General features: G+C 41.5%; 1 protein-coding gene across 2 annotated transcripts in view; it reads right to left on the bottom strand.

The window, feature by feature from the left end:
- ATG2B (autophagy related 2B) overlaps nt 1–25,841 on the bottom strand; it is a 516,631-nt gene that overhangs the window by 352,593 nt on the left and 138,197 nt on the right. For both annotated transcript variants that reach the window (XM_053697497.1, XM_053697498.1), the window contains exon 17: nt 10,118–10,313. In XM_053697497.1, coding sequence (XP_053553472.1) covers nt 10,118–10,313 — 196 coding nt within the window. The remainder of the gene's footprint in view (nt 1–10,117; nt 10,314–25,841) is intronic.

Below are 25,841 nucleotides of genomic sequence, written 5' to 3'. Positions count from 1 at the left end.
TACCAGAGGGAACCAGGCGCAACTCCCAATGTCAACATCGATAGGTTGGCAAAACAGAGAGTACCTCGTCACAAAGGAGAGGAACAGTTCCTCCGAGTACCAGTCAGGTACAGAGGAAAGGCAAATCTACCACCCAAAGGGGTGGAAAAAACACAGAAAACCCGCTCAACGGCACACAACGATTTGGGGTGAAGCCGAAAACTGACTCAAAAGACCAGTACCGATCCGGTCACTCATACTGACCCAGTAGAAAAGGACTAAATTCACCGAAAAGGAGAAAAAAATCTGCCCATAATAGCAGAAGATGCCCCTGACTCAGGAAACTGGGCCGTTCCAATCTAAAATGATCAGGAACCTCCAAATTCCAATGAAGGACCGGAGCAAAAAACCCTGGCATCCGGAACCCGGAGCCGGATTGAAGCAAGCAAAAAGCCCTAGCGGAACCACCGGGTTACCTCATCCGGAGCAGATCTGGCACCCCAGGCGAGGCATTTCGATCATATCACAGACATTGATAATGAACTCACTCGTAAGAGTCCCAGATCCAGAGCATAGAGAACACCCATAGCGGGATCCAACTCCCCACCAAAAAGGTGTTAGGCAATGACAAAAGCCACACAGCTACTCTGGTACCCAAAAGGCACTAGGGACAACACCCTTGAAGTTCAAGGACTAAGTGAATCCACGAGAACATATATCAACCCTATGGATTCAGAGTTGATAAGAAGAGACCAGTTTCCAAGATCCTCACGGGATCATCCTACCGGAAGCCCCACACTCAAGGAATGACTGAATGACGATCATCCTAATACCTGGCGGGTGCGAACCCCATAAGCAGAGGCTAACACAGGAAAAAAAAGGAAACAACATAGGAGGAAAAACCAAAAGCCCCTGAACTTCCCAAAACAGACGGCCAAAAGGCTGTCCTCAAGGAAAAAGGACAAAGACCAGGCAACCTCGACCCGAGTGAAGAGGTACCCCATCAAGGGAACAGACCCCAAAGAAGCCTCCAACAGAGGCAAGGACAACAACAACAGAAACTGGCACCACAAATTTCCATGGAATCCTCAACCTATTAAGGAAAGAGTAAAACTCTAGCTCCGGAAGAACCAGGAGCCTTCTGAGTATGCCGTAGCGGGATCCATCTCAGAGACCCCGCCCGCTAAGTATGGATAGGCCAATGAGGACTGAACACAATCCACTCATATGCCCCCAGAGAGATAACAAGGACCATTTTGCCATCCTAGCACGAAAATACTAGCTGTAACTTGTAACGAAAACAAGGAACGTAATACAAACAACAGAGAGATAACCACCTCAGTGCCCCAACCGGACCAGCCAGGTATAACGGGCATCAATTATCTGATACAGACCTCAAGGAACAGAAGTATTACCCAGTCAGAACCAGCCTGAAACCAACGGGCACCCAAAACTGTCCAAGGCCATAAAAAGTCGCACCGGGATAGACAAATAAAACAGAGAAAAGGTAGATGGAAACAATGTCCCAACTTCTTCAAATCACTTCCGTTGAAGCATCAATGCGATCACAAAATCGCAAGTATCAGATTCCAGAGAATAAAGTTTCCAAAGGAAATATAACAGACGTGAGCTTTACAAAATAAAACAAAATACATCCTGACCGGACTTAAATAAAAACATAAATTATGCTTACCTGATAATTTTATTTTCATCTGTATGGGAAGAGTCCACTGCTGCATTCCTTAGTTGTGGGAAATACTGAACCTGGCCACCAGGAGGAGGCAAAGACACCCCAGCCAAAGGTTTAAATACCTACCCCAATTCCTCATAACCCCAGTCATTCTGCCAGAGGGAACAAAGAACAGTAGGAGAAATATCAGGGTGAAAAAGGTGCCAGAAAAAAAAAAAAGTCAAATATAGGGCCACCCATCGGAGAACACGGGCGGGAGCTGTGGACTCTTCCCATACAGATGGAAATTAAATTATCAGGTAAGCATGATTTATGTTTTCCATCTTAATATGGGAAGAGTCCACAGCTGCAGATAGCCGCCTTACAAATGGAGGAAACCACTGCTCTCGTAGAATAAGCCGTAATCCTCAAAGGAAGCTTATGCCCCGCTGTTTCTATGCTAAACGGATGACACTCCTCAGGCAAAAAGATAAGGTAGTCGAAGAGGCCCTCCGACTCCTACACTTCCCGGAAACGAGAACAAACGGAGAAAGAGGTTTGTCTAAATTCCTTCGTGGCCCTAAGATAGAACTTCAAGGCACAAACTACATCCAGAATACGTTGTAAACATTCCTTCGATGAAGAAGGATTAGGCCATAAGAAAGGAACCACAATCTCTTGATTGATGTTGCGAATTGACACAACCTTAGGAAAAAACCTAACTTGGTTCATAGAACAGACTTATCGGCATGAAAAGCCAGATAAGGAGGGATGCATTGCAGGGCAGCAATCACAGAAGCGCAGAAGCAATAGCCAGTAGAAAAGGAACAAGATTTAAACTCCAAGGAGGAGCCTTAGATCTAAACACAGGTATGATCCCAGCAGAGCCTCAACAAATGGCTGCACATCTGGAAGCTCTGCAAACCTCTTGTGCAGTAACACAGACAGGGCCGAAAACTGTCCCTTCAGGGGACTTAACAGCAAGTCCTTCTCCAGTTCATCCTGGAGAACAGAATAAGTAGGTCCTCCAAACCTTATTGATAGATGCGACAAGCAACCAGCTAACGAGTTTGAATGAGAGCAAAAATAACTCTCTCAGAAAACCCTCTCTTGGGTAGAACTAAGCGTTCAATCTCCACGCAGTCAGCCTTAGAGAATCTAGACATTGATGAACAAAGAGACCTTGGTCAGCAGATCCCTGCGACAAGGTTACTTCCATATGGGAGATGATGACATCCCCACTAGATCCGCGAACCATATCCTTTGTGGCCAAGACGGAGCGGTCAGTATCACTGATGCCTGCTTGACTCGAGCCACTACACTAGGAAGTAGTGGTAACGGTCGTAAAGGATAAATCAGATTGAACCTCCAAGGCACCGCTAATGCATCTGTTAACTCCGCCAGAGTATCCCTGCATCTCGATCCCCATTCTGGGTAGCTTGGTATTGAGACGTTATAGGATCTTCCTCTTGCAAATCTCTGCAAACACTCGGGATAGAGAGACCATTCTCCCTGAAGGAAGGATTGTCTGCTGAGGAAATCCACTACCCAGTTGTCCACACCCTGAATGTGGGTCGCTGACAGCAAACAAATGCGAGTCTCCCCCACACCAGAATCCAAGATACTTCCCTCAACACTAGGGAGCTTCTCGTTCCTTCCTGATGGTTGATGTAAGTCACCGAGGATATATTGCTTGATTGGATCTGATTAACTGGGACAAACCCAGCAGAGGCCAAGCCTTCAGAGCACTGTATATTGCCCGAAGATCCAAAATGAGATCAGGAGGGAGCTTTACCTCTCCAGGCACCCCAAACAGCTCCCAATCCTGACAGACTCGCAACCGTAGTCACAAGCACCCAGGATGGTCTTGAGACAGACGTCCCTCAGGACAAGTGATCCGAACAAAACCACCAAGAGATCGATTCTCCCGATTGGTTGTCCTGAGAAATCTGTTGAGACAGAACCGAATGATCGCTGTTCCAATACTTCAGCATGCGCAGTTGAGGTGAAACCTGGCAAAGGAAATGATGTCCAAGCTGGACACCATGAGATCAATCACCTCCATACATCGAGCCACAGATGGCCTTAAGGAGATCTGGAGGGCAAGACATGTTGAAGCTAGCTTGCAACATGTCTGGTCTGTTAGAAATATTCTCATGTCTATGGAGACAATTATAGTACCAGAGAATTCTATACTTGTACTTGATACAAGAGAACTCTCTCTAGATTATCTGCCATCCATGGGATCGAAGAAGACAGAGGCGATATTTTGAATGGTCCACTCTTCGAAAAATTTCTTTAGCTAGACCAAACAGAAGGGCAATAACTGGAAGTGCTGGTCCAGGAATGCAAACCTTAGGAACTGGAAGTGGTCCTTGAGGATTGGTACATAAAGGTAGCATCCTTCAGATCTATCGTGGTCATGAACTACCCCTCTCAAATGAAGGGAAGAGTGGACCTTATTGTCTCCATCTTAAACAAGGGGACATTTAAAAACCTGCTTAAGCACTTTAGGTCCAGAATCAGACAGAAAGTTCCCTCCTTCTTAGGGACCACGAAAGGTTTGAATAGCATCCCAAACATCTCACTGCCATAGGCCCTGGGACAATAACTCCTAGATGACAGATCCCGTACACACCCCAGAAAGACTTTCCTCTTTTCTGATCAGGAAGACAGGAGGAATCTGCCCTTGGGTGGCTGAGACTTAAAAGCCATATTGTAACCCTGAGCTATGACCTTCAGGACCCATGGATCCTGCACGTCCCTGAACCAAACAACTGAAAAGAGCGACATACTGCCCCCTACACGATCCAGAAGAGGACCGGGGACCGCCCATTCAAGCCAACGTCGACTAGGCGGGCTTCTTGCTCTGCTTGGATTTATTCCAGGACTGAGTCAGCTTCCAAGAGCTCTTGGTTTGCTCCAGCTTAGCGGAGGACTGCTGACATGGGCTTTATCAAAACTAAAAGAACAAAAGCCGTCCCTTGGATTAGTTCATATACCCTTGCCCCCTGAGACCGAGGAGATAATTGAGTCTAGGCCTAGACCAGACAAAATCATTCCCTTTAAGGGAGAGAAGTCTTAGAAGCCATATCCGCAGATCATGACTCCAGCCAGAGCCCGACAGGCCTGAACAGAAAAAGCTGAAGCCATAGCATTCAACCGAATAAACTGCTTAATATCAGCACAGATAAAATAATTAACAACCCTCAAGGCCATAAATCTTTTATGCGTAACGTCGAGGGGACCCTCCACCCCGATCAATACTATAAGGAGTCACTCCTGAAGGTAGGTTCTCCAGTAACTGTGGCAACAGCCGCCGCCAATTGAAACAAATATCCCATATGTTGAAACAACTTTCTTAACAGAGTTTCCATCCTTTATCCATGGGCTCTTCAAACAAAGATCTATCCTCAAGCGGGATAGTAGCACGTTTAGCAAGGGTGAAGATAACGCCATCCCATTTAGGGAAGGAACCCCACTACTCCATTGAGAGTCCAGGACCGGTGACAATTTGTTAAAGGGAGAAGAGAGGGAAAATAATTCCAATCCTGTCCCATTCATTCACAATAATGTTCGCCATCTAACAGGATCAGGGAAGGATAAGGTACCACCCTGTCCTCAAAATTTATCCAATTTAGGAATTAAAGGTTCAGCAGGCATTTTGGCCTCTGGGACCTCTGAATTCTCCAAAAACTTCCTATAGAAGAAAGCGCAAATTCCTAAACTAAAGTCTGGTTCCTCCGCAGCCAGAGATTTAGAGGCAGCGGACTCGGACCGACAATGTTCATACCCCGAAGTCTCAGAAAGAACTTCATCCTCGGATAAACCTCAATTAAATCCAATAAATTATCTGATGTACTCTGGGAAGGAGTGCAATATGTAACCTTTTGCTTGAGCTTAGCAGGGCGAGGTAAAGCATTAAAGCCGCAGACACCGTTGTCTGAACTGCGCAGTAACGTATGGACAAAAAAAGCCCCCCTCTAGATGGAGGATTAGCAATGCTACGGCAAAACTGCATGTGTAGAGATATAAGATTGTAGGGTATGCACCTCACTGTACGACAACTCCTCAGCGGTAGACGGCTCTGTGGTATCAAACATGTTTGATATTATCACATTATCAAGGCATATGGAACATAATTGAGAGGGCGGAACTAAGGCATCCTCTCCATATAAAACAGGAATTACTCATTAGGAATAGAGGGAGTGCCCTCTAAAGTAACAGAATCCTCCATCGTTGGTTCCTGTGACGAAGGCAAAGAATGACTGGGATTATGAGGAAGTGGAGGAGGTATTTAAGCCTTTGGCTGGTGGTCTCTGCCTCCTCCTGGTGGCCAGGTTCAGAGTGGGATCCTCCAGCAGCGCCAAAACGTGCCTCAGCAGTACACAAAGGCCAGGTTCAGAGTGGGATCCTCCAGCAGCGCCAAAACGTGCCTCAGCAGTACATAAAAGGCACACCAGTCTACAACAAAAAGCAAAACTTACCTCCGCCGGGGTACTGATGACCCTGGCCCAGGGGAAAATCGCTTCCCCAGAGGGCCGAACTCGACAAGGCGATCCCACACCTGACGAGCCCTGGTTAATAGAACACGGACAATATCATAAATACACTCCTGGGAGATGTAAATTCGCCAGCGCCAAAGATATGGCCATGCAGTAACCTCTGGAGGAAACAAGCCACCTTCCGGAGAAGGATAAACAGCATTTGGGACACCTGCTAGCGTCGTAAGGGAAGTTTGTAGGGGACCCGCCTCACGGGAAACGGAATCCCCAGAGGCGGATGGCTCAGTGGACCCCAAAGTCCCCGATCCCAGGGAACGGAGCACTCTAAAATGGCATTTGGAACATAACTGATGGGCATGTATCTCCCGAGACAATTCATATTCTTCGTAAGAAGCAGAATCAGAGACATCCGTCTCCAAAAAATCAGAATCCTCCATAACTTGGATATTGAAAGAATGGACCAACAAGAAAAATAGAAATGGCACCTAACACCTCCAATGGCTGGGGCACTCACCACCTCCTATGACCCAGACTCTAGCGAAACAGAATTTCTCCATCGTCACAGGGTCAGGAATACGGAAATGAAGAAATAAAACGTGACCACGCCCGGTTTAATAACCCCCCTCAGGAGATATTAACCCTCGATTCCAAGATAAAAGGAGCCTCACTGAGACCCTGTCTTAAAGTTATCCCTGAAATGCTGTAGCCCCTCTCGGTTAAACAGTTGTACTTCATGACAATACATCCATAAGTAAAGTAAAATGAAACGATCTTACTGGAATCTACGCCGTGGAACAGGAACACGGCCCTTCAAGTGTGACAGATAGTAGCGTCACTTAGAGGCGGCCTTCAAGGTCTAAGAAATTAGCATATGAAACCCCTAGGTTTAGCTTTCAACTAAGAATACCAAGAAAGCAAAGCAAAATTGGTTGTATAAGTAAATTGGAAAGTTGTTTAAAATTGCATGCCCTATCTGATTAATCAAAGTTTATTTTGGACTAGACTGTCCCTTTAAATGTGACTTTAAATTTGCAAACATTTATTCTACTTTTTTTCCGCACATCATTGTGCCTTACAGTCTTGTGCGAAAATTTGGCAGCAGTTAAGTAAATCTGTACCATATAAACTAAATGTTAAAGGACCAGTAAATACAGTAGATTTGCACAGACAACAAATGCATGATAAAAAGACAATGCATTAGCACTTAGTCTGAACTTTAAAAGTTATGTCTATTTCCACTTCATCATGTGACAGCCATCAGCCAATCACAAATGTATAAAGGTATATTCTGTGAATTCTTGCACACTCTCAATAGGTGCTGGTGACTCAAAAAGTGTAAATATAAAAAGACTGTGCACATTTTGTTAATGGAAGGAAATTGGAAACTTGTTTTTTTAATTGCATGATCTATCTGAATCATAAAGGTTTAATTTTGACTTGAGCGTCCCTTTAACTGTTAAAATAGTAAACACATGTAAATGCAAACAAAGGAGGTAAAAACTGCATAGAAGAAATACAGATGCGTATTGAACCCTATAAACTTTTACATAATACACAATTTTTTTCTATTTTGTATATGAAAAAGCAGCTGTTAAACAGGATAAAAATATTTTTGTTTGAGAAAAAGTAAACAGGAAGAGCATCTGGGTTCTGGGACCTAATTTAGTGTAGGAACTTATTTCTTTCTATAATAAATCTTGAACCAGTCTCTTTTAGACAAAATTTAGAGAACAAGGGGCATGAAACTTTCTTTCATGATTCAGATAGAGCATGCAACTATAAACTAGTATTTACTTTGTTCCGATGGTATTCTTTGTTGGAGAGCATACCAAGTTAGCGAGCGTGCACGCACCTGAGCCAACCTAGATACTTTCCAACAACATAAAAAAAGAGAATAAAGTAAATTGGAAAGTATGTAATTATTTTTTATTTTTTTCCCTTTTGAAGATGTTTGGGTGTCAGTTTCCTTTTATACATTACCACTCTTCACGCAGACTATTCCACAATCCAGTTTCCTTTTAAACAAAATTTATGCTCAAAAATATTACGAACATCAAAAAGAAGCATTGAAACTTGCTAAAACCTTGCCTGAACAAATGTGGTTAAAAGGACTTTAAACACATCTTACTTCTTGTTTAAAATGTGCTTGTCTCAAGCTCCCAAAAGAGGCCAAAAAGCAAATTATGTGACCTGTTATTGCGGTAAATTAGATATAGTTTAGGCAAATTAAAGCATTTTGAAAATTTGGGTAACAAATTTTGCATTTTAACCTTTTAAGGGAGGACAAATATCACATAAAAGCAAAGAAGTGTTTAATGCCCCTTTAAAAGGGACAGTCTACTTGAAAATGTTTATTGTTTAAAAAGGTTATTCCATTTATTACCCATTCCCAGATTTGCATAACCAATACAGTTATATGAATATACTTTTTACCTGTGATAACTTTGTATCTAAGTCTCTGCAGACTGCCCCTTATCTCAGTGCTATTTATTTATTATCTATTGACTTGCATTTTTCTGCTGGTTTCTGCACAACTCCACAAGATTGCACACAATTTTATCTATATGGCTCACATAAACTTGCAGTCTCTTGTTGTGAAAAGCTAATTTTAAAAAAACATGATAAGAGGCTTTAGGAAGTGGTTTAGAAACAGGCAGAAATTTAGAGGTTTAATGCTATAAAGTATATTAATATAATAAAGTTGTTTGTGCAAAGCTGGGGAATGGGTAGTAAAGGTGTTATCTATCTTTTTAAACGATAACAGGTTTGGGGTAGACTGTCCCTTTAAGTAAGTGCAATTTAATTTTAAAGTGCCATAAAACAGGTTGAGATCTGTGCATATCCTAAAAGGGCTAATTAATTTTAAAAAATGCTGCGTAAAAACATTGTTTAAAATTTGCTGGCAAGTATTTTAAAATAATTTTAAAAAATAAGCAAAATTAATTACATAGCTAAGCTGCCTGGAACAGCCAACTCCGTCCCTCTTATCAGTGTTTAGACACAGGCATTGTATTTCAACTGAGTTCACAGCTTCTAGGCATGCTCCAGCAGATAATCCCTATGCATTTTTTGTATTCTACCAAAAGAACAATGGATATAGATACAGCCATAGAAGGAAATGTGTGGGGGGGAGTTAGAGGTTTACAATTCAGAAACTCAAAAGAAAGGGATAAAGGCGAAGCACTGCAATATAAATTTGCAGGTAAAGTAATTAAAGTACATATTATTATATTTTGTCTCTATCCCAACTTGTTTCATGTCCCTTTAACTAATACTGCAGTATCAGTCATGTATGTCCTACTAATCCTCACTGGCTGGTAAGGATATGTACTATACCTCTACTGGTGGTGATAAACAACCCTCTAGAAGCCTGACACAAATATTGATTGATTCATTACAGGAAGATGAATTTTTTTAAATGTAAAAAAAATAAACAAACACAAAATGTAATATATTTTTTAAATGCCCTCTTTTATTTGACTTAAAGAAACATAAAACCCAATTTTTTTCAAGTGTGCTTCATTCTTTTGGTTTCATTTGTTGAAGGAGCAGCCAATGAAAAGCAGTATATATATTCAGCCACCAATCAGCAGCTAGAACCTAGGTTATTTGCTGCTCCTGAGCTTTCCTAGATAAACCTTTCAGCAATAGATAACAAGAGAAGGAAGCAAATACAATAATAGAAGTAAATTGGAAAGTTGTTTAAAATTGTATGCTCTGTCTAAATCATGGATGTCTAATTAGGACTTTAATGTCCCTTTAAAGAAAAAGTGTCTGTCTCCCCTAACTGACTGACAAAACATAAAAGCCAATCAGTCTTGTTGTAATTAATGCAATGAGTCTGAAGTGAGGCAGAGAGAATGAGAGAAAATAGCTCTCAAATTAGCTGGGGTAGAAAGGTTAAGGCTGAGAAATAAAGGCAACAAATGGTGAACAGGACAGAAAATGGTAAAGGGAACGTTACCTCCTCATTCTCAAACATGACTCTTCGAGAGGAGAAAGGGGAAGGCTCCGGGCGTCTCAGGTCACAAACATCTTTTAGGGAATGAGATGCGCCTTCGTCATCCTCTTGAAAACGTCCATCTCCTTCATCATCCTCTTCTTGCGCTATCCGCTCCAAGACAGAGTGCACCGCAATGGGGTTCATTTTCAGCACAATCCTTGAAAACAAAAGTGTAAATTGAGATTTTGACTCAAAATTATGCTAATGTTTTTTGTCCTGCCGGCATGCGCTACTACAAGCTGAAATTCTTTATTCTTTTGGAGACATGTACTGAAATATATGTAAAATATAAAAACAATATTGCACTTTGCTGAAAAGCACAAGAGCAAAATAAACTGAAGCTGTCCATCATTTAGCGCCAAAAGTTCAACCGCTTTGAAAGATAAACATAAATAAATAAAAATATATCACAAAACAGTAAAAAAAATAATACGTAGTTTAACCCAAATTTTTAAGATATCTTGAGATTATCACTGACCTTATCTGAGTAAATATCTGCGTCCTAATTAAGAGTCCAGGTCCAAATATAAACAATAGACAAAGCCCTGAAATAAAGGGCACTGAGACAAAAAATCCTTTAAAAATACTGGGAGCTAGCTAAACACAGTGAGCCAATGACAAAATAAACATACATGCAGCAACCAATCAGTATCGAACTACCAGTAGTGCATTGCTGCTCCTGAGCCGTTTGAATATTTATTTTTTTAAAAAGGATACCAAGAGAACGAAGCATATTTGATAAGAGAAGTAAATTGGAAAGCAGTTTAAAATAGTATCCTCTTTAATTTTGACTTTACTGTCCCTCTAAAGATTACACAGTATCTTAAGTGACTAAGGGCCAGATTACAAGTGAAACACTATGCAGCACTCGCAAGCTACCACCGCCAGAAGTAATCTATAAAAAGCTGGTAGGTTAGCGTGCATATTACAAGTTGAAAATATAAAGTTAGCCTGTGAGCAAAACCCAATCCGCACTAACTTCAGGACTTCGGATATTGAGACTGCATTAACTTCTTCTTCCCATAGACTTTGAGGGAGCATGCTTTTAAGAAGAAAAAAAAACCCTAACAGTTATCTTTTGCACGCTAACCCGACACTGCATTAGGCCAACAGCGCTAAACCTGAAGGTAACTATGCCAATTTTTTATTCCAATGTTCTTCACATAGAAGAAAATGTTATTTTTATTTTTAAATAAATATGCATATAAGAGAGAGAGAGAGAGAGAGAGAGTGAGATACATACATACCTATATAATGTATATGAATATTGTGACAGAAAGCAAGGCCTGGTTATAAATGGAAGATATTTAAGACCAAGCATTGTACATGCTATTTCTCCTTTCAGTTAAAACCCCAGGGAGAAAGAGTGTGTATTTGATTATGCAGTTGATTAACTGTGTTCTGGGTCCCTGGGGTTTGGGATAATTGGAGAGAGGGTGGGCCATTATCCCAGACAGCTGTGAAGCTGTCCAGCAGCTAATCACAGGTTTGGCTAATTAGAAGTTGTGAGGGTTTAAATAGCAGCCTCACTTAGGCCTTGAGAGTTAGTTACACAGCTACAGAAGCTGGTGTGTGTGTGTGTTACACTGTGTAAAAAGACTTTTGTTCCTGTGAACTATAAAAGGACATTATTTTTACAAAGCAGTTGTGGAATGCTGTGAAGTGCTGGGACACATTTAAAAGCACTTAACTTTGCTGCAGAGGAAGGATTTCCCTCTTTTGGAAATGAACTGCCTGTTTGTTATTGCTGTGAAAAATAAAGCTTTTTAAACTACAGTGGATTGTCCTGTGCTGCATTTGTGCCCTAGAAGACCGTGGTTAAAAGTGTTCCTGTCACAATATATACAGGTATCTATAACACATTATATATATATGTGTGTGTATGTGTATACATGAGACCACATAAATACACATGTATACATACATACATATAGATATAATGTTTAATGTGTTTTACGTGTACATATTTTACATTCCAATGTTCTTCACTTACAAGAAAATGTTTATATATATACATACTTCATTCAATTATAGACCAGCACTCTCCAAAAAAATAAGGCAATTATCCAGGGTGCTCCTGAACATTTGTATCCACACTTCAAAAATAGACAGGCACTCTCCGGTGTTAAATCCAAAGTTTTTTCTTTTTATTGTGACGTTTCGGGGTATTTAGCCCCTTCCTCAGACAGAAAAATATATATATCATAGAGAGTGCCTGTCTATTTTTGAAGTATAACATAATTTATGTAAGAACTTACCTGATAAATTCATTTCTTTCATATTACCAAGAGTCCATGAGCTAGTGACGTATGGGATATACATTCCTACCAGGAGGGGCAAAGTTTCCGAAAACTCAAAATGCCTATAAATACACCCCTCATCACACCCACAATTCAGTTTAACGAATAGCCAAGAAGTGGGGTGATAAAAAAAGGAGCAAAAGCATCAAAAAAATAAGGAATTGGAATAATTGTGCTTTATACAAAAAAAATCATAACCACCACAAAAAAGGGTGGGCCTCATGGACTCTTGCTAATATGAAAGAAATGAATTTATCAGGTAAGTTCTTACATAAATTATGTTTTCTTTCATGTAATTAGCAAGAGTCCATGAGCTAGTGACGTATGGGATAGCAGATACCCAAGATGTGGAACTTCCAAGCAAGAGTTACTAGAGAGGGAGGGATAAAATAAAGACAGCCAATTCCGCTGAAAAAATAATCCACAAACCAAATCAAAAAGTTTTAATCTTATAATGAAAAAAACTAAAATTATAAGCAGAAGAATCAAACTGAAACGGCTGCCTGAAGTACTTTTCTACCAAAAACTGCTTCAGAAGAGAAAACATCAAAATGGTAGAATTTAGTAAAAGTATGCAAAGAAGACCAAGTTGCTGCTTTGCAAATCTGATCAACAGAAGCTTCATTCCTAAAAGCCCAGGAAGTAGAAACTGACCTAGTAGAATGAGCCGTAATCCTTTGAGGCGGGGATTTACCCGACTCCACATAAGCATGATGAATCAAAGACTTTAACCAAGACGCCAAAGAAATGGCAGAAGCCTTCTGACCTTTCCTAGAACCTGAAAAGATAACAAATAGACTAGAAGTCTTCCTGAAATCTTTAGTTGCTTCAACATAATATTTCAAAGCTCTAACTACATCCAAAGAATGTAAAGATCTCTCCAGAGAATTCTTAGGATTAGGACACAATGAAGGGACAACAATTTCTCTACTAATGTTGTTAGAATTCACAACTTTAGGTAAAAATTTAAATGAAGTCTGCAACACCGCCTTATCCTGATGAAAAATCAGAAAAGGAGATTCACAAGAAAGAGCAGATAATTCAGAAACTCTACTAGCAGAAGAGATGGCCAAAAGGAACAAAACTTTCCAGGAAAATAATTTAATATCCAGAGAATACATAGGTTCAAACGGAGGAGCCTGCAAAGCCCTCAGAACCAAATTGAGACTCCAAGGAGGAGAAATTGACTTAATGACAGGCTTGATTTGAACCAAAGCCTGTACAAAACAATGAATATCAGGATGATTAGCAATCTTTCTGTGAAAAAGAACCAAAAGAGCAGAGATTTGTCCTTTCAAGGAACTTGCAGACAAACCTTTATCCAAACCATCTTGAAGAAATTGTAAAATTCTAGGAATTCTAAAAGAATGCCAAGAGAATTTATGTGAAGAACACCAAGAAATATAAGTCTTCCAGACTCAGTAATAGATTTACGAGCCTGTAACATAGTATTAATCACTGAATCAGAGAAACCTCTATGACTAAGTATTAAGCGTTCAATCTCCATACCTTCAATCTCCATACCTTCAAATTTAAATTTAATGATTTGAGATCCTGATGGAAAAATAGGCCTTGAGATAGAAGATCTGGCCTTAACGGAAGTATCCAAGGTTGGCAACTTGCCATCCGAACGAGATCCGCATACCAAAACCTGTGCGGCCATGCTGGAGCCACCAGCAGTACAAACGAACGCTCCATTAGGATTTTGGAAATCACTCTTGGAAGAAGAACTAGAGGCGGAAAGATATAAGCAGGTTGATAATTCCAAGGAAGTGACAACGCGTCCACCGCTTCCGCCTGAGGATCCCTGGATCTGGACAGATACCTGGGAAGTTTCTTGTTTAGATGAGAGGCCATCAGATCTATTTCTGGAAGCCCCCAGATTTGTACAATCTGAAGAAATACCTCTGGGTCAAGAGACCATTCACCCGGATGTAACGTCTGGCGACTGAGATAATCCGCTTCCCAATTGTCTATACCTGGTATGTGAATCGCAGAAATTAGACAGGAGCTGGATTCCGCCCATACAAGTATCCGAGATACTTCTTTCATAGCCTGAGGACTGTGAGTCCCCCCTTGATGATTGACATATGCCACAGTTGTGACATTGTCTGTCTGAAAACAAATAAACGATTCTCTCTTCAGAAGAGGCCAGAACTGAAGAGCCCTGAAAATCGCACGGAGTTCCAAAATATTGATTGGTAATCCTGCCTCCTGAGATTCCCAAACCCCCTGCGCTGTCAGAGATCCCCATACAGCTCCCGAACCTAAAAGACTCGCATCTGTTGAGATCACAGCCCAGGTTGGACGAACAAAAGAGGCCCCTTGAACTAAACGATGGTGATCCAACCACCAAGTCAGAGAAGAACGAACATTGGGATTTAAGGATATTAATTGTGATATCTTTGTATAATCCCTGCACCATTGATTCAGCATACAAAGCTGGAGAGGTCTCATGTGAAAACGAGCAAAAGGGATTGCGTCCGATGCAGCAGTCATGAGACCTAAAATTTCCATGCATAAAGCTACCGAAGGGAAAGATTGAGACTGAAGGTTTCGACAAGCTGAAACCAATTTCAGACGTCTCTTTTCTGTAAGAGACAAAGTCGTGGACACTGAATCTATTTGGAAACCTAAAAAGGTTACCCTTGTCTGAGGAATCAAGGAGCTCTTTGGTAAATTGATCCTCCAACCATGTCTTTGAAGAAACAACACAAGTTGATTCGTGTGAGATTCTGCAGAATGTAAAGACTGAGCAAGTACCAAGATATTGTCCAAATAAGGAAATACCGCAATACCCTGCTCCCTGATTACAGAGAGAAGGGCACCGAGAACCTTCGAAAAGATCCTTGGGGCTGTAGCTAGACTAAAAGGAAGAGCAACAAACTGGTAATGCTTGTCTAGAAAAGAGAATCTCAGGAACTGATAGTGATCCGGATGAATTGGAATATGAAGATATGCATCCTGTAAGTCTATTGTGGACATATAATGCCCTTGCTGAATAAAAGGCAGAATAGTCCTTATAGTCACCATCTTGAATGTTGGTATTCTTACATAACGATTCAATATTTTTAGATCCAGAACTGGTCTGAAAACAGAATTTATGTTTACCTGATAAATTACTTTCTCCAACGGTGTGTCCGGTCCACGGCGTCATCCTTACTTGTGGGATATTCTCTTCCCCAACAGGAAATGGCAAAGAGCCCAGCAAAGCTGGTCACATGATCCCTCCTAGGCTCCGCCTTCCCCAGTCATTCGACCGACGTAAAGGAGGAATATTTGCATAGGAGAAATGATATGATACCGTGGTGACTGTAGTTAAAGAAAATAAATTATCAGACCTGATTAAAAAACCAGGGCGGGCCGTGGACCGGACACACCGTTGGAGAAAGTAATTTATCAGGTAAACATAAATTCTGTTTTCTCCAACATAGGTGTGTCCGGTCCACGGCGTCATCCTTACTTGTGGGAACCAATACCAAAGCTTTAGGACACGGATGAAGGGAGGGAGCAAATCAGGTCACCTAGATGGAAGGCACCACGGCTTGCAAAACCTTTCTCCCAAAAATAGCCTCAGAAGAAGCAAAAGTATCAAATTTGTAAAATTTAGTAAAAGTGTGCAGTGAAGACCAAGTCGCTGCCTTACATATCTGATCAACAGAAGCCTCGTTCTTGAAGGCCCATGTGGAAGCCACAGCCCTAGTGGAATGAGCTGTGATTCTTTCAGGAGGCTGCCGTCCGGCAGTCTCGTAAGCCAATCTGATGATGCTTTTAAGCCAAAAGGAGAGAGAGGTAGAAGTTGCTTTTTGACCTCTCCTTTTACCAGAATAAACAACAAACAAGGAAGATGTTTGTCTAAAATCCTTTGTAGCATCTAAATAGAATTTTAAAGCACGAACTACATCCAAATTGTGCAACAAACGTTCCTTCTTTGAAACTGGATTCGGACACAAAGAAGGTACGACTATCTCCTGGTTAATGTTTTTGTTAGAAACAACTTTCGGAAGAAAACCAGGTTTAGTACGCAAAACCACCTTATCTGCATGGAACACCAGATAAGGAGGAGAACACTGCAGAGCAGATAATTCTGAAACTCTTCTAGCAGAAGAAATTGCAACCAAAAACAAAACTTTCCAAGATAATAACTTAATATCAACGGAATGTAAGGGTTCAAACGGAACCCCCTGAAGAACTGAAAGAACTAAATTGAGACTCCAAGGAGGAGTCAAAGGTTTGTAAACAGGCTTGATTCTAACCAGTGCCTGAACAAAGGCTTGAACATCTGACACAGCTGCCAGCTTTTTGTGAAGTAACACAGATAAGGCAGAAATCTGTCCCTTCAAAGAACTTGCAGATAATCCTTTCTCCAAACCTTCTTGAAGAAAGGATAGAATCTTAGGAATTTTTATCTTGTCCCAAGGGAATCCTTTAGATTCACACCAACAGATATATTTTTTCCATATTTTGTGGTAGATTTTTCTAGTTACAGGCTTTCTGGCCTGAACAAGAGTATCAATGACAGAATCTGAGAACCCTCGCTTTGATAAGATCAAGCGTTCAATATCCAGGCAGTCAGTTGGAGTGAGACCAGATTCGGATGTTCGAACGGACCTTGAACAAGAAGGTCCCGTCTCAAAGGTAGCTTCCATGGTGGAGCCGATGACATATTCACCAGGTCTGCATACCAAGTCCTGCGTGGCCACGCAGGAGCTATCAAGATCGCTGATGCCCTCTCCTGATTGATCCTGGCTACCAGCCTGGGGATGAGAGGAAACGGCGGGAATACATAAGCTAGTTTGAAGGTCCAAGGTGCTACTAGTGCATCTACTAGAGTCGCCTTGGGATCCCTGGATCTGGACCCGTAGCAAGGAACCTTGAAGTTCTGACGAGAGGCCATCAGATCCATGTCTGGAATGCCCCACAACTGAGTAATTTGGGCAAAGATTTCCGGATGGAGTTCCCACTCGCCCGGATGAAATGTCTGACGACTCAGAAAATCCGCTTCCCAATTTTCCACTCCTGGGATGTGGATTGCAGACAAGTGGCAGGAGTGAGTCTCCGCCCATTGAATGATTTTGGTCACTTCTTCCATCGCCAGGGAACTCCTTGTTCCCCCCTGATGGTTGATGTACGCAACAGTCGTCATGTTGTCTGATTGAAACCGTATGAATTTGGCCTTTGCTAGCTGAGGCCAAGCCTTGAGAGCATTGAATATCGCTCTCAGTTCCAGAATATTTATCGGGAGAAGAGATTCTTCCCGAGACCAAAGACCCTGAGCTTTCAGGGGTCCCCAGACCGCGCCCCAGCCCACCAGACTGGCGTCGGTCGTGACAATGACCCACTCTGGTCTGCGGAAGCTCATCCCCTGTGACAGGTTGTCCAGGGACAGCCACCAACGGAGTGAATCTCTGGTCCTCTGATCTACTTGTATCGTCGGAGACAAGTCTGTATAATCCCCATTCCACTGACTGAGCATGCACAGTTGTAATGGTCTTAGATGAATTCGCGCAAAAGGAACTATGTCCATTGCCGCTACCATCAAACCTATTACTTCCATGCACTGCGCTATGGAAGGAAGAGGAACAGAATGAAGTACTTGACAAGAGTTTAGAAGTTTTGATTTTCTGGCCTCTGTCAGAAAAATCCTCATTTCTAAGGAGTCTATTATTGTTCCCAAGAAGGGAACCCTTGTTGACGGAGATAGAGAACTTTTTTCTACGTTCACTTTCCACCCGTGAGATCTGAGAAAGGCCAGGACAATGTCCGTGTGAGCCTTTGCTTGTGGAAGGGACGACGCTTGAATCAGAATGTCGTCCAAGTAAGGTACTACTGCAATGCCCCTTGGTCTTAGCACCGCTAGAAGGGACCCTAGTACCTTTGTGAAAATTCTTGGAGCAGTGGCTAATCCGAACGGAAGTGCCACAAACTGGTAATGCTTGTCCAGGAATGCGAACCTTAGGAACCGATGATGTTCCTTGTGGATAGGAATATGTAGATACGCATCCTTTAAATCCACCGTGGTCATGAATTGACCTTCCTGGATGGAAGGAAGAATTGTTCGAATGGTTTCCATTTTGAACGATGGAACCTTGAGAAACTTGTTTAGGATCTTGAGATCTAAGATTGGTCTGAATGTTCCCTCTTTTTTGGGAACTACGAACAGATTGGAGTAGAACCCCATCCCTTGTTCTCCTAATGGAACAGGATGAATCACTCCCATTTTTAACAGGTCTTCTACACAATGTAAGAATGCCTGTTTTTTTATGTGGTCTGAAGACAATTGAGACCTGTGGAACCTCCCCCTTGGGGGAAGCCCCTTGAATTCCAGAAGATAACCTTGGGAGACTATTTCTAGCGCCCAAGGATCCAGAACATCTCTTGCCCAAGCCTGAGCGAAGAGAGAGAGTCTGCCCCCCACCAGATCCGGTCCCGGATCGGGGGCCAACATCTCATTCTGTCTTGGTAGCAGTGGCAGGTTTCTTGGCCTGCTTTCCTTTGTTCCAGCCTTGCATTGGCCTCCAGGCTGGTTTGGCTTGAGAAGTATTACCCTCTTGCTTAGAGGACGTAGCACTTGGGGCTGGTCCGTTTCTGCGAAAGGGACGAAAATTAGGTTTATTTTTGGCCTTGAAAGACCTATCCTGAGGAAGGGCGTGGCCCTTGCCCCCAGTGATATCAGAAATAATCTCTTTCAAGTCAGGGCCAAACAGCGTTTTCCCCTTGAAAGGAATGTTAAGCAATTTGTTCTTGGAAGACGCATCCGCTGACCAAGATTTTAGCCAAAGCGCTCTGCGCGCCACAATAGCAAACCCAGAATTTTTCGCCGCTAATCTAGCCAATTGCAAAGTGGCGTCTAGGGTGAAAGAGTTAGCCAATTTGAGAGCATGAATTCTGTCCAAAATCTCCTCATAAGAAGAATCTTTATTGAGCGCCTTTTCTAGTTCATCGAACCAGAAACACGCTGCTGTAGTGACAGGAACAATGCATGAAATTGGTTGTAGAAGGTAACCTTGCTGAACAAACATCTTTTTAAGCAAACCCTCTAATTTTTTATCCATAGGATCTTTGAAAACACAACTATCTTCTATGGGTATAGTGGTGCGTTTGTTTAGAGTAGAAACCGCCCCCTCGACCTTGGGGACTGTCTGCCATAAGTCCTTTCTGGGGTCGACCATAGGAAACAATTTCTTAAATATAGGGGGAGGGACGAAAGGTATGCCGGGCCTTTCCCATTCTTTATTTACAATGTCCGCCACCCGCTTGGGTATAGGAAAAGCTTCGGGGGGCCCCGGGACCTCTAGGAACTTGTCCATTTTACATAATTTCTCTGGAATGACCAAATTCTCACAATCATCCAGAGTAGATAACACCTCCTTAAGCAGGGCGCGGAGATGTTCCAATTTAAATTTAAATGTAATCACATCAGGTTCAGCTTGTTGAGAAATTTTCCCTGAATCTGAAATTTCTCCCTCAGACAAAACCTCCCTGGCCCCCTCAGACTGGTGTAGGGGCACTTCAGAACCAATATCATCAGCGTCCTCATGCTCTTCAGTATTTTCTAAAACAGAGCAGTCGCGCTTTCGCTGATAAGTGGGCATTTTGGCTAAAATGTTTTTGATAGAATTATCCATTACAGCCGTTAATTGTTGCATAGTAAGGAGTATTGGCGCACTAGATGTACTAGGGGCCTCCTGTGTGGGCAAGACTGGTGTCGACGAAGGAGGGGATGATGCAGTACCATGCTTACTCCCCTCACTTGAGGAATCATCTTGGGCATCATTTTCTCTAAATTTTGTGTCACATAAATCACATCTATTTAAATGAGAAGGAACCTTGGCTTCCCCACATACAGAACACAGTCTATCTGGTAGTTCAGACATGTTAAACAGGCATAAACTTGATAACAAAGTACAAAAAACGTTTTAAAATAAAACCGTTACTGTCACTTTAAATTTTAAACTGAACACACTTTATTACTGCAAATGTGAAAAAGTATGAAGGAATTGTTCAAAATTCACCAAAATTTCACCACAGTGTCTTAACCCCTTAAGGACACAGCCATTTTTCAATTTCTTTCCCTTAAGGACCAGGGCTATTTTTACATTTCTGCGGTGTTTGTGTTTAGCTGTAATTTTCCTCTTACTCATTTACTGTACCCACACATATTATATACCGTTTTTCTCGCCATTAAATGGACTTTCTAAAGATACCATTATTTTCATCATATCTTATAATTTACTATAAAAAAATTTATAAAATATGAGGAAAAAATGGAAAAAAACACACTTTTTCTAACTTTGACCCCCAAAATCTGTTACACATCTACAACCACCAAAAAACACCCATGCTAAATAGTTTCTAAATTTTGTCCTGAGTTTAGAAATACCCAATATTTACATGTTCTTTGCGTTTTTCGCAAGTTATAGGGCAATAAGTACAAGTAGCACTTTGCTATTTCCAAACCACTTTTTTTCAAAATTAGCGCTAGTTACATTGGGACACTGATATTTTTCAGGAATCCCTGAATATCCCTTGACATGTATATATATTTTTTTAGAAGACATCCCAAAGTAATGATCTAGGCCCATTTTGGTATATTTCATGCCACCATTTCACCGCCAAATGAGATCAAATAAAGAAAAAATTCACTTTTTCATAATTTTTTTTCACAAACTTTAGGTTTCTCACTGAAATTATTTGCAAACAACTTGTGCAATTATGGCATAAATGGTTGTAAACGCTTCTCTGGGATCCCCTTTGTTCATAAATAGCAGACATATATGGCTTTGGCATTGCTTTTTGGTAATTAGAAGGCCGCTAAATGCCTCTGCGCACCACACATGTATTATGCCCAGCAGTGAAGGGGTTAATTAGGGAGCATGTAGGGAGCTTCTAGGGTTAATTTTAGCTTTAGTGTAGTGTAGTAGACAACCCCAAGTATTGATCTAGGCCCATCTTGGTATATTTCATGCCACCATGTCACCGCCAAATGCGATCAAATAAAAAAAAATGTTAAATTTTTTTACAATTTTAGGTTTCTCACTGAAATTATTTACAAACAACTTGTGCAATTATGACATAAATGGTTGTAAATGCTTCTCTGGGATCCCCTTTGTTCAGAAATAGCAGACATATATGGCTTTTGTGTTGCTTTTTGGTAATTAGAAGGCTGCTAAATGCTGCTGCGCATCACACGTGTATTATGCCCAGCAGTGCAGGGGTTAATTAGATAGCTTGTAGGGAGCTTGCAGGGTTAATTTTAGCTTTAGTGTAGAGATCAGCCTCCCACCTGAAAGATCCCACCCCCTGATCCCTCCCAAACATCTCTCTTCCCTCCCCCACCCCACAATTGTCCCCGCCATCTTAAGTACTGGCAGAAACTCTGCCAGTACTAAAATAAAAGGCTTTTTTTTTTTTTTATGAATTTTTTTTAAAAAAAAAAATATATGTTTAGCTGTGATGGACCCCCCCCTTAGCCCCTAACCTCTCTGATCCCCCCCAAACAGCTCTATAACACTTGCCCACATCCTATTTGCTGCCATCTTGGGTACTGGCAGCTGTCTGCCAGTACCCAATTTGCCTCCAAAAAATGTTTATTTTTATTTTTTTTCATGTAATTAAATGTTTTCTGTAGTGTAGCTGCCCCCCCTAATACCCTCCTCCCTCTCCCCCTCCCAGATCCTTTTGAAAATTATTTCCCCCCCTCCCTCTCCCTCTCTCCCCCCCCTCCCTCTCCCTCTCTCCCATTCATAAATTCATTGGTGGCAGTGGCTGTTACGCGATCGCGCGCACATATGCGCGCGCACGCGCGCTCCCTGCAGGCCCCCGCACGCTCCCGGCACCCGGCGTGCACATTGCACATTCAGGAACCGGATGCCGGGTAGCGATGGGCCGCCCACCCGCCTCCCTGAAGCTGCTCCCACCCACCAACGATCGGGCCCATCGCAACCGGTGCAGAGAGGGCCACAGAGTGGCTCTCTCTGCATCGGTTTGGGAAAAAAGGTATTGCAGTGATGCCTCAATGTTGAGGCATCACAGCAATACCTTGAAAGCGGCTGGAAGCGATCAGGATCGCTTCCAGCCGCTTTAAACCCTGATGTCGTACAGGGTACGTCGCTGGTCTTTAAAGACCAGGTTGTGTGCGACGTACCCTGTACGACATGTGTCGTTAAGGGGTTAAAGCCTTAAAAGTATTGCACACCAAATTTGAAAGCTTTAACTCTTAAAATAACGGAACCGGAGCCGTTTTTATATTTAACCCCTTTACAGTCCCTGGTATCTGCTTTGCTGAGACCCAACCAAGCCCAAAGGGGAATACGATACCAAATGACGCCTTCAGAAAGTCTTTTCTGTGTATCAGAGCTCCTCACACATGCATCTGCATGTCATGCTTCCTAAAAACAAGTGCGCAATAGAGGCGCGAAAATGAGGCTCTGCCTATGATTAGGGAAAGCCCCTAGAGGATAAGGTGTCCAATACAGTGCCTGCCGGTTATTTTACATAATTCCCAAGAATAAAATAATTCCTCAAAGCTATGAAGTATAAAATATGTTTATATATCAATCGTTTTAGCCCAGAAAATGTCTACAGTCTTAAAAGCCCTTGTGAAGCCCTTTTTTTCTTATGTAATAAAAATGGCTTACCGGATCCCATAGGGAAAATGACAGCTTCCAGCATTACATCGTCTTGTTAGAAATGTGTCATACCTCAAGCAGCAAAAGTCTGCTCACTGTTTCCCCCAACTGAAGTTAATTCCTCTCAACAGTCCTGTGTGGAAACAGCCATCGATTTTAGTAACGGTTGCTAAAATCATTTTCCTCTTACAAACAGAAATCTTCATCACCTTTCTGTTTCAGAGTAAATAGTACATACCAGCACTATTTTAAAATAACAAACTCTTGATTGAATAATAAAAACTACAGTTAAACACCAAAAAACTCTAAGCCATCTCCGTGGAGATGTTGCCTGTACAACGGCAAAGAGAATGACTGGGGAAGGCGGAGCCTAGGAGGGATCATGTGACCAGCTTTGCTGGGCTCTTTGCCATTTCCTGTTGGGGAAGAGAATATCCCACAAGTAAGGATGACGCCGTGGACCGGACACACCTATGTTGGAGAAAGAATTCTCTTTCTTTGGAACAATGAACAGATTTGAATAAAACCCCAGGCCCCGTTCCAGAACTGGAACTGGCATAATTACCCCAGCTGACTCCAGATCTGAAACACATTTCAGAAACGCATGAGCCTTCACTGGGTTTACTGGAATGCGTGAAAGAAAAAATCTTCTAACAGGCGGTCTTACCTTGAAACCTATTCTGTACCCTTGTGAAACAATGTTCTGAATCCAAAGACTTTGAATCGAATTGATCCAAACATCTTTGAAAAATCGTAACCTGCCCCCTACCAGCTGAGCTGGAATGAGGGCTGCACCTTCATGCGGATTTGGGAGCTGGTTTTGACTTTCTAAAAGGCTTGGATTTATTCCAGACTGGAGAAGGTTTCCAAACGGAAACTGTCCTTTAGAGGAAGGGTCAGGCTTTTGTTCCTTATTCTGACGAAAGGAACGAAAACGATTAGCAGCCCTATATTTACCTTTAGATTTTTTATCCTGAGGTAAAAAGGCTCCCTTCCCCCCAGTAACAGTTGAAATTATTGAGTCTAACTGAGAACCAAACAATTTATTACCTTGGAAAGAAAGAGACAGCAATGTTGACTTAGAAGTCATATCTGCATTCCAAGACTTAAGCCATAAAGCTCTTCTAGCTAAAATAGCTAAAGACATATACCTGACATTAATTCTAATGATATCGAAAATGGCATCACACAAAGTTATTAGCATGTTGAAGGAGTTTAATAATGCTATAAACATTATGGTCTGACACTTGTTGCGCTAAAGCCTCCAACCAGAATGTTGAAGCTGCAGCAACATCAGCCAAAGAAATAGCAGGTCTAAGAAGATTACCTGAACATAAATAAGCCTTCCTTAGAAAGGATTCAAGCTTTCTATCTAAAGGATCTTTAAACGAAGTACTATCTGCCGTAGGAATAGTAGTACGTTTAGCAAGAGTAGAAATAGCCCCATCAACTTTGGGGATTTTATCCCAAAACTCTAATCTGTCAGATGGCAAAGGGTACAATTTCTTAAACCTTGGAGAAGGAGTAAATGAAGTACCCAGACTATTCATTCCCTAGAAATTACTTCTGAAATAGCATCAGGAACTGGAAAAACTTCTGGAATAACCACAGGAGGTTTAAAAACTGCATTTAAACGCTTAGTAGTTTTAATATCAAGAGGACTAGACTCCTCCATATCTAAAGCAATCAACACTTCCTTAAGTAAAGAACGAGTAAATAAATATGAAGATTTATCAGTGTCAATATCTGAGGTAGAATCTTCTGAATCAGATAGATCCACATCAGAAATAGATAAGTCAGAATGATGGCGGTCATCTAAAAATTCATCTGAAATATGTGAAGTTTTAAAAGACCTCTTACGTTTAGCAGAAGGAGGAATAACAGACAGAGCCTTCCGAATAGATTTAGAAACAAATTCTTTAACATTAACAGGAACATCCTGAACATTAGATGATGAAGGAACAACAACAGGTAATGGATTATTACTAATGGAAATACTATCTGCGTTTGAAAGCTTATCATGACAAGAATCACAAACAACAGCCGGAGGAACAGTTACCAAAAGTTTACAACAAATGCACTTAGCTTTGGTAGAACCGACATCAGGCAGCGTCTTTCCAGAAGTAGATTCTGATCCAGGGTCAGGTAATGACATCTTGCAATATGTAAAAGAAAAAACAACATATAAAGCAAAATGATCAAATTCCTTAAATGGAAGTTTCAGGAATGGGAAAAAATGCAAAATGAAACAAGCTTCTAGAAAACCAGAAGCAACTGAATAGTGAGACTGAAATAGTGTCAAAAAAACTGGCGCCAGGAATGACGCCCATATTTTTGGCGCCAAGAAAATGCCCACACATTTTGGCGCCAAGAATGACGCCCATATTTTTTGGCGCCAAAAAACGTCTGCAATACACATACGTAAAAAATGACGCAATTCCGTAAAAACTTACGGCGCCAAAAAAGTCTTGCGCCAAAAATAACGCAATAAATAGAAGCATTTTCTGCACCCGCGAGCCTAACAGCCCGCAATTTTTGAAAAAAAGTCAATTGAAAATTTAAGGTAAGAAAAATGAAATTTATATGCATTTTCCCAAAAAATGAAACTGACAGTCTAAATGAAGGAATACTGATTATCCTGAATCATGGCAAATATAAGTTTAAACACATATATTTAGAACTTTACATATAAAGTGCCCAACCATAGCTTTGAGTGTCATAAATAGAAATAAGACTTACTTACCCTAAGACACT

Source organism: Bombina bombina, chromosome 1 (assembly GCF_027579735.1).
Source record: "Bombina bombina isolate aBomBom1 chromosome 1, aBomBom1.pri, whole genome shotgun sequence".
NCBI classification, from domain to species: Eukaryota; Metazoa; Chordata; class Amphibia; order Anura; family Bombinatoridae; genus Bombina; species Bombina bombina.
The sequence above is the reverse complement of the archived record's forward strand: the minus strand, read 5'-3'. Positions and strand labels throughout refer to the sequence as shown.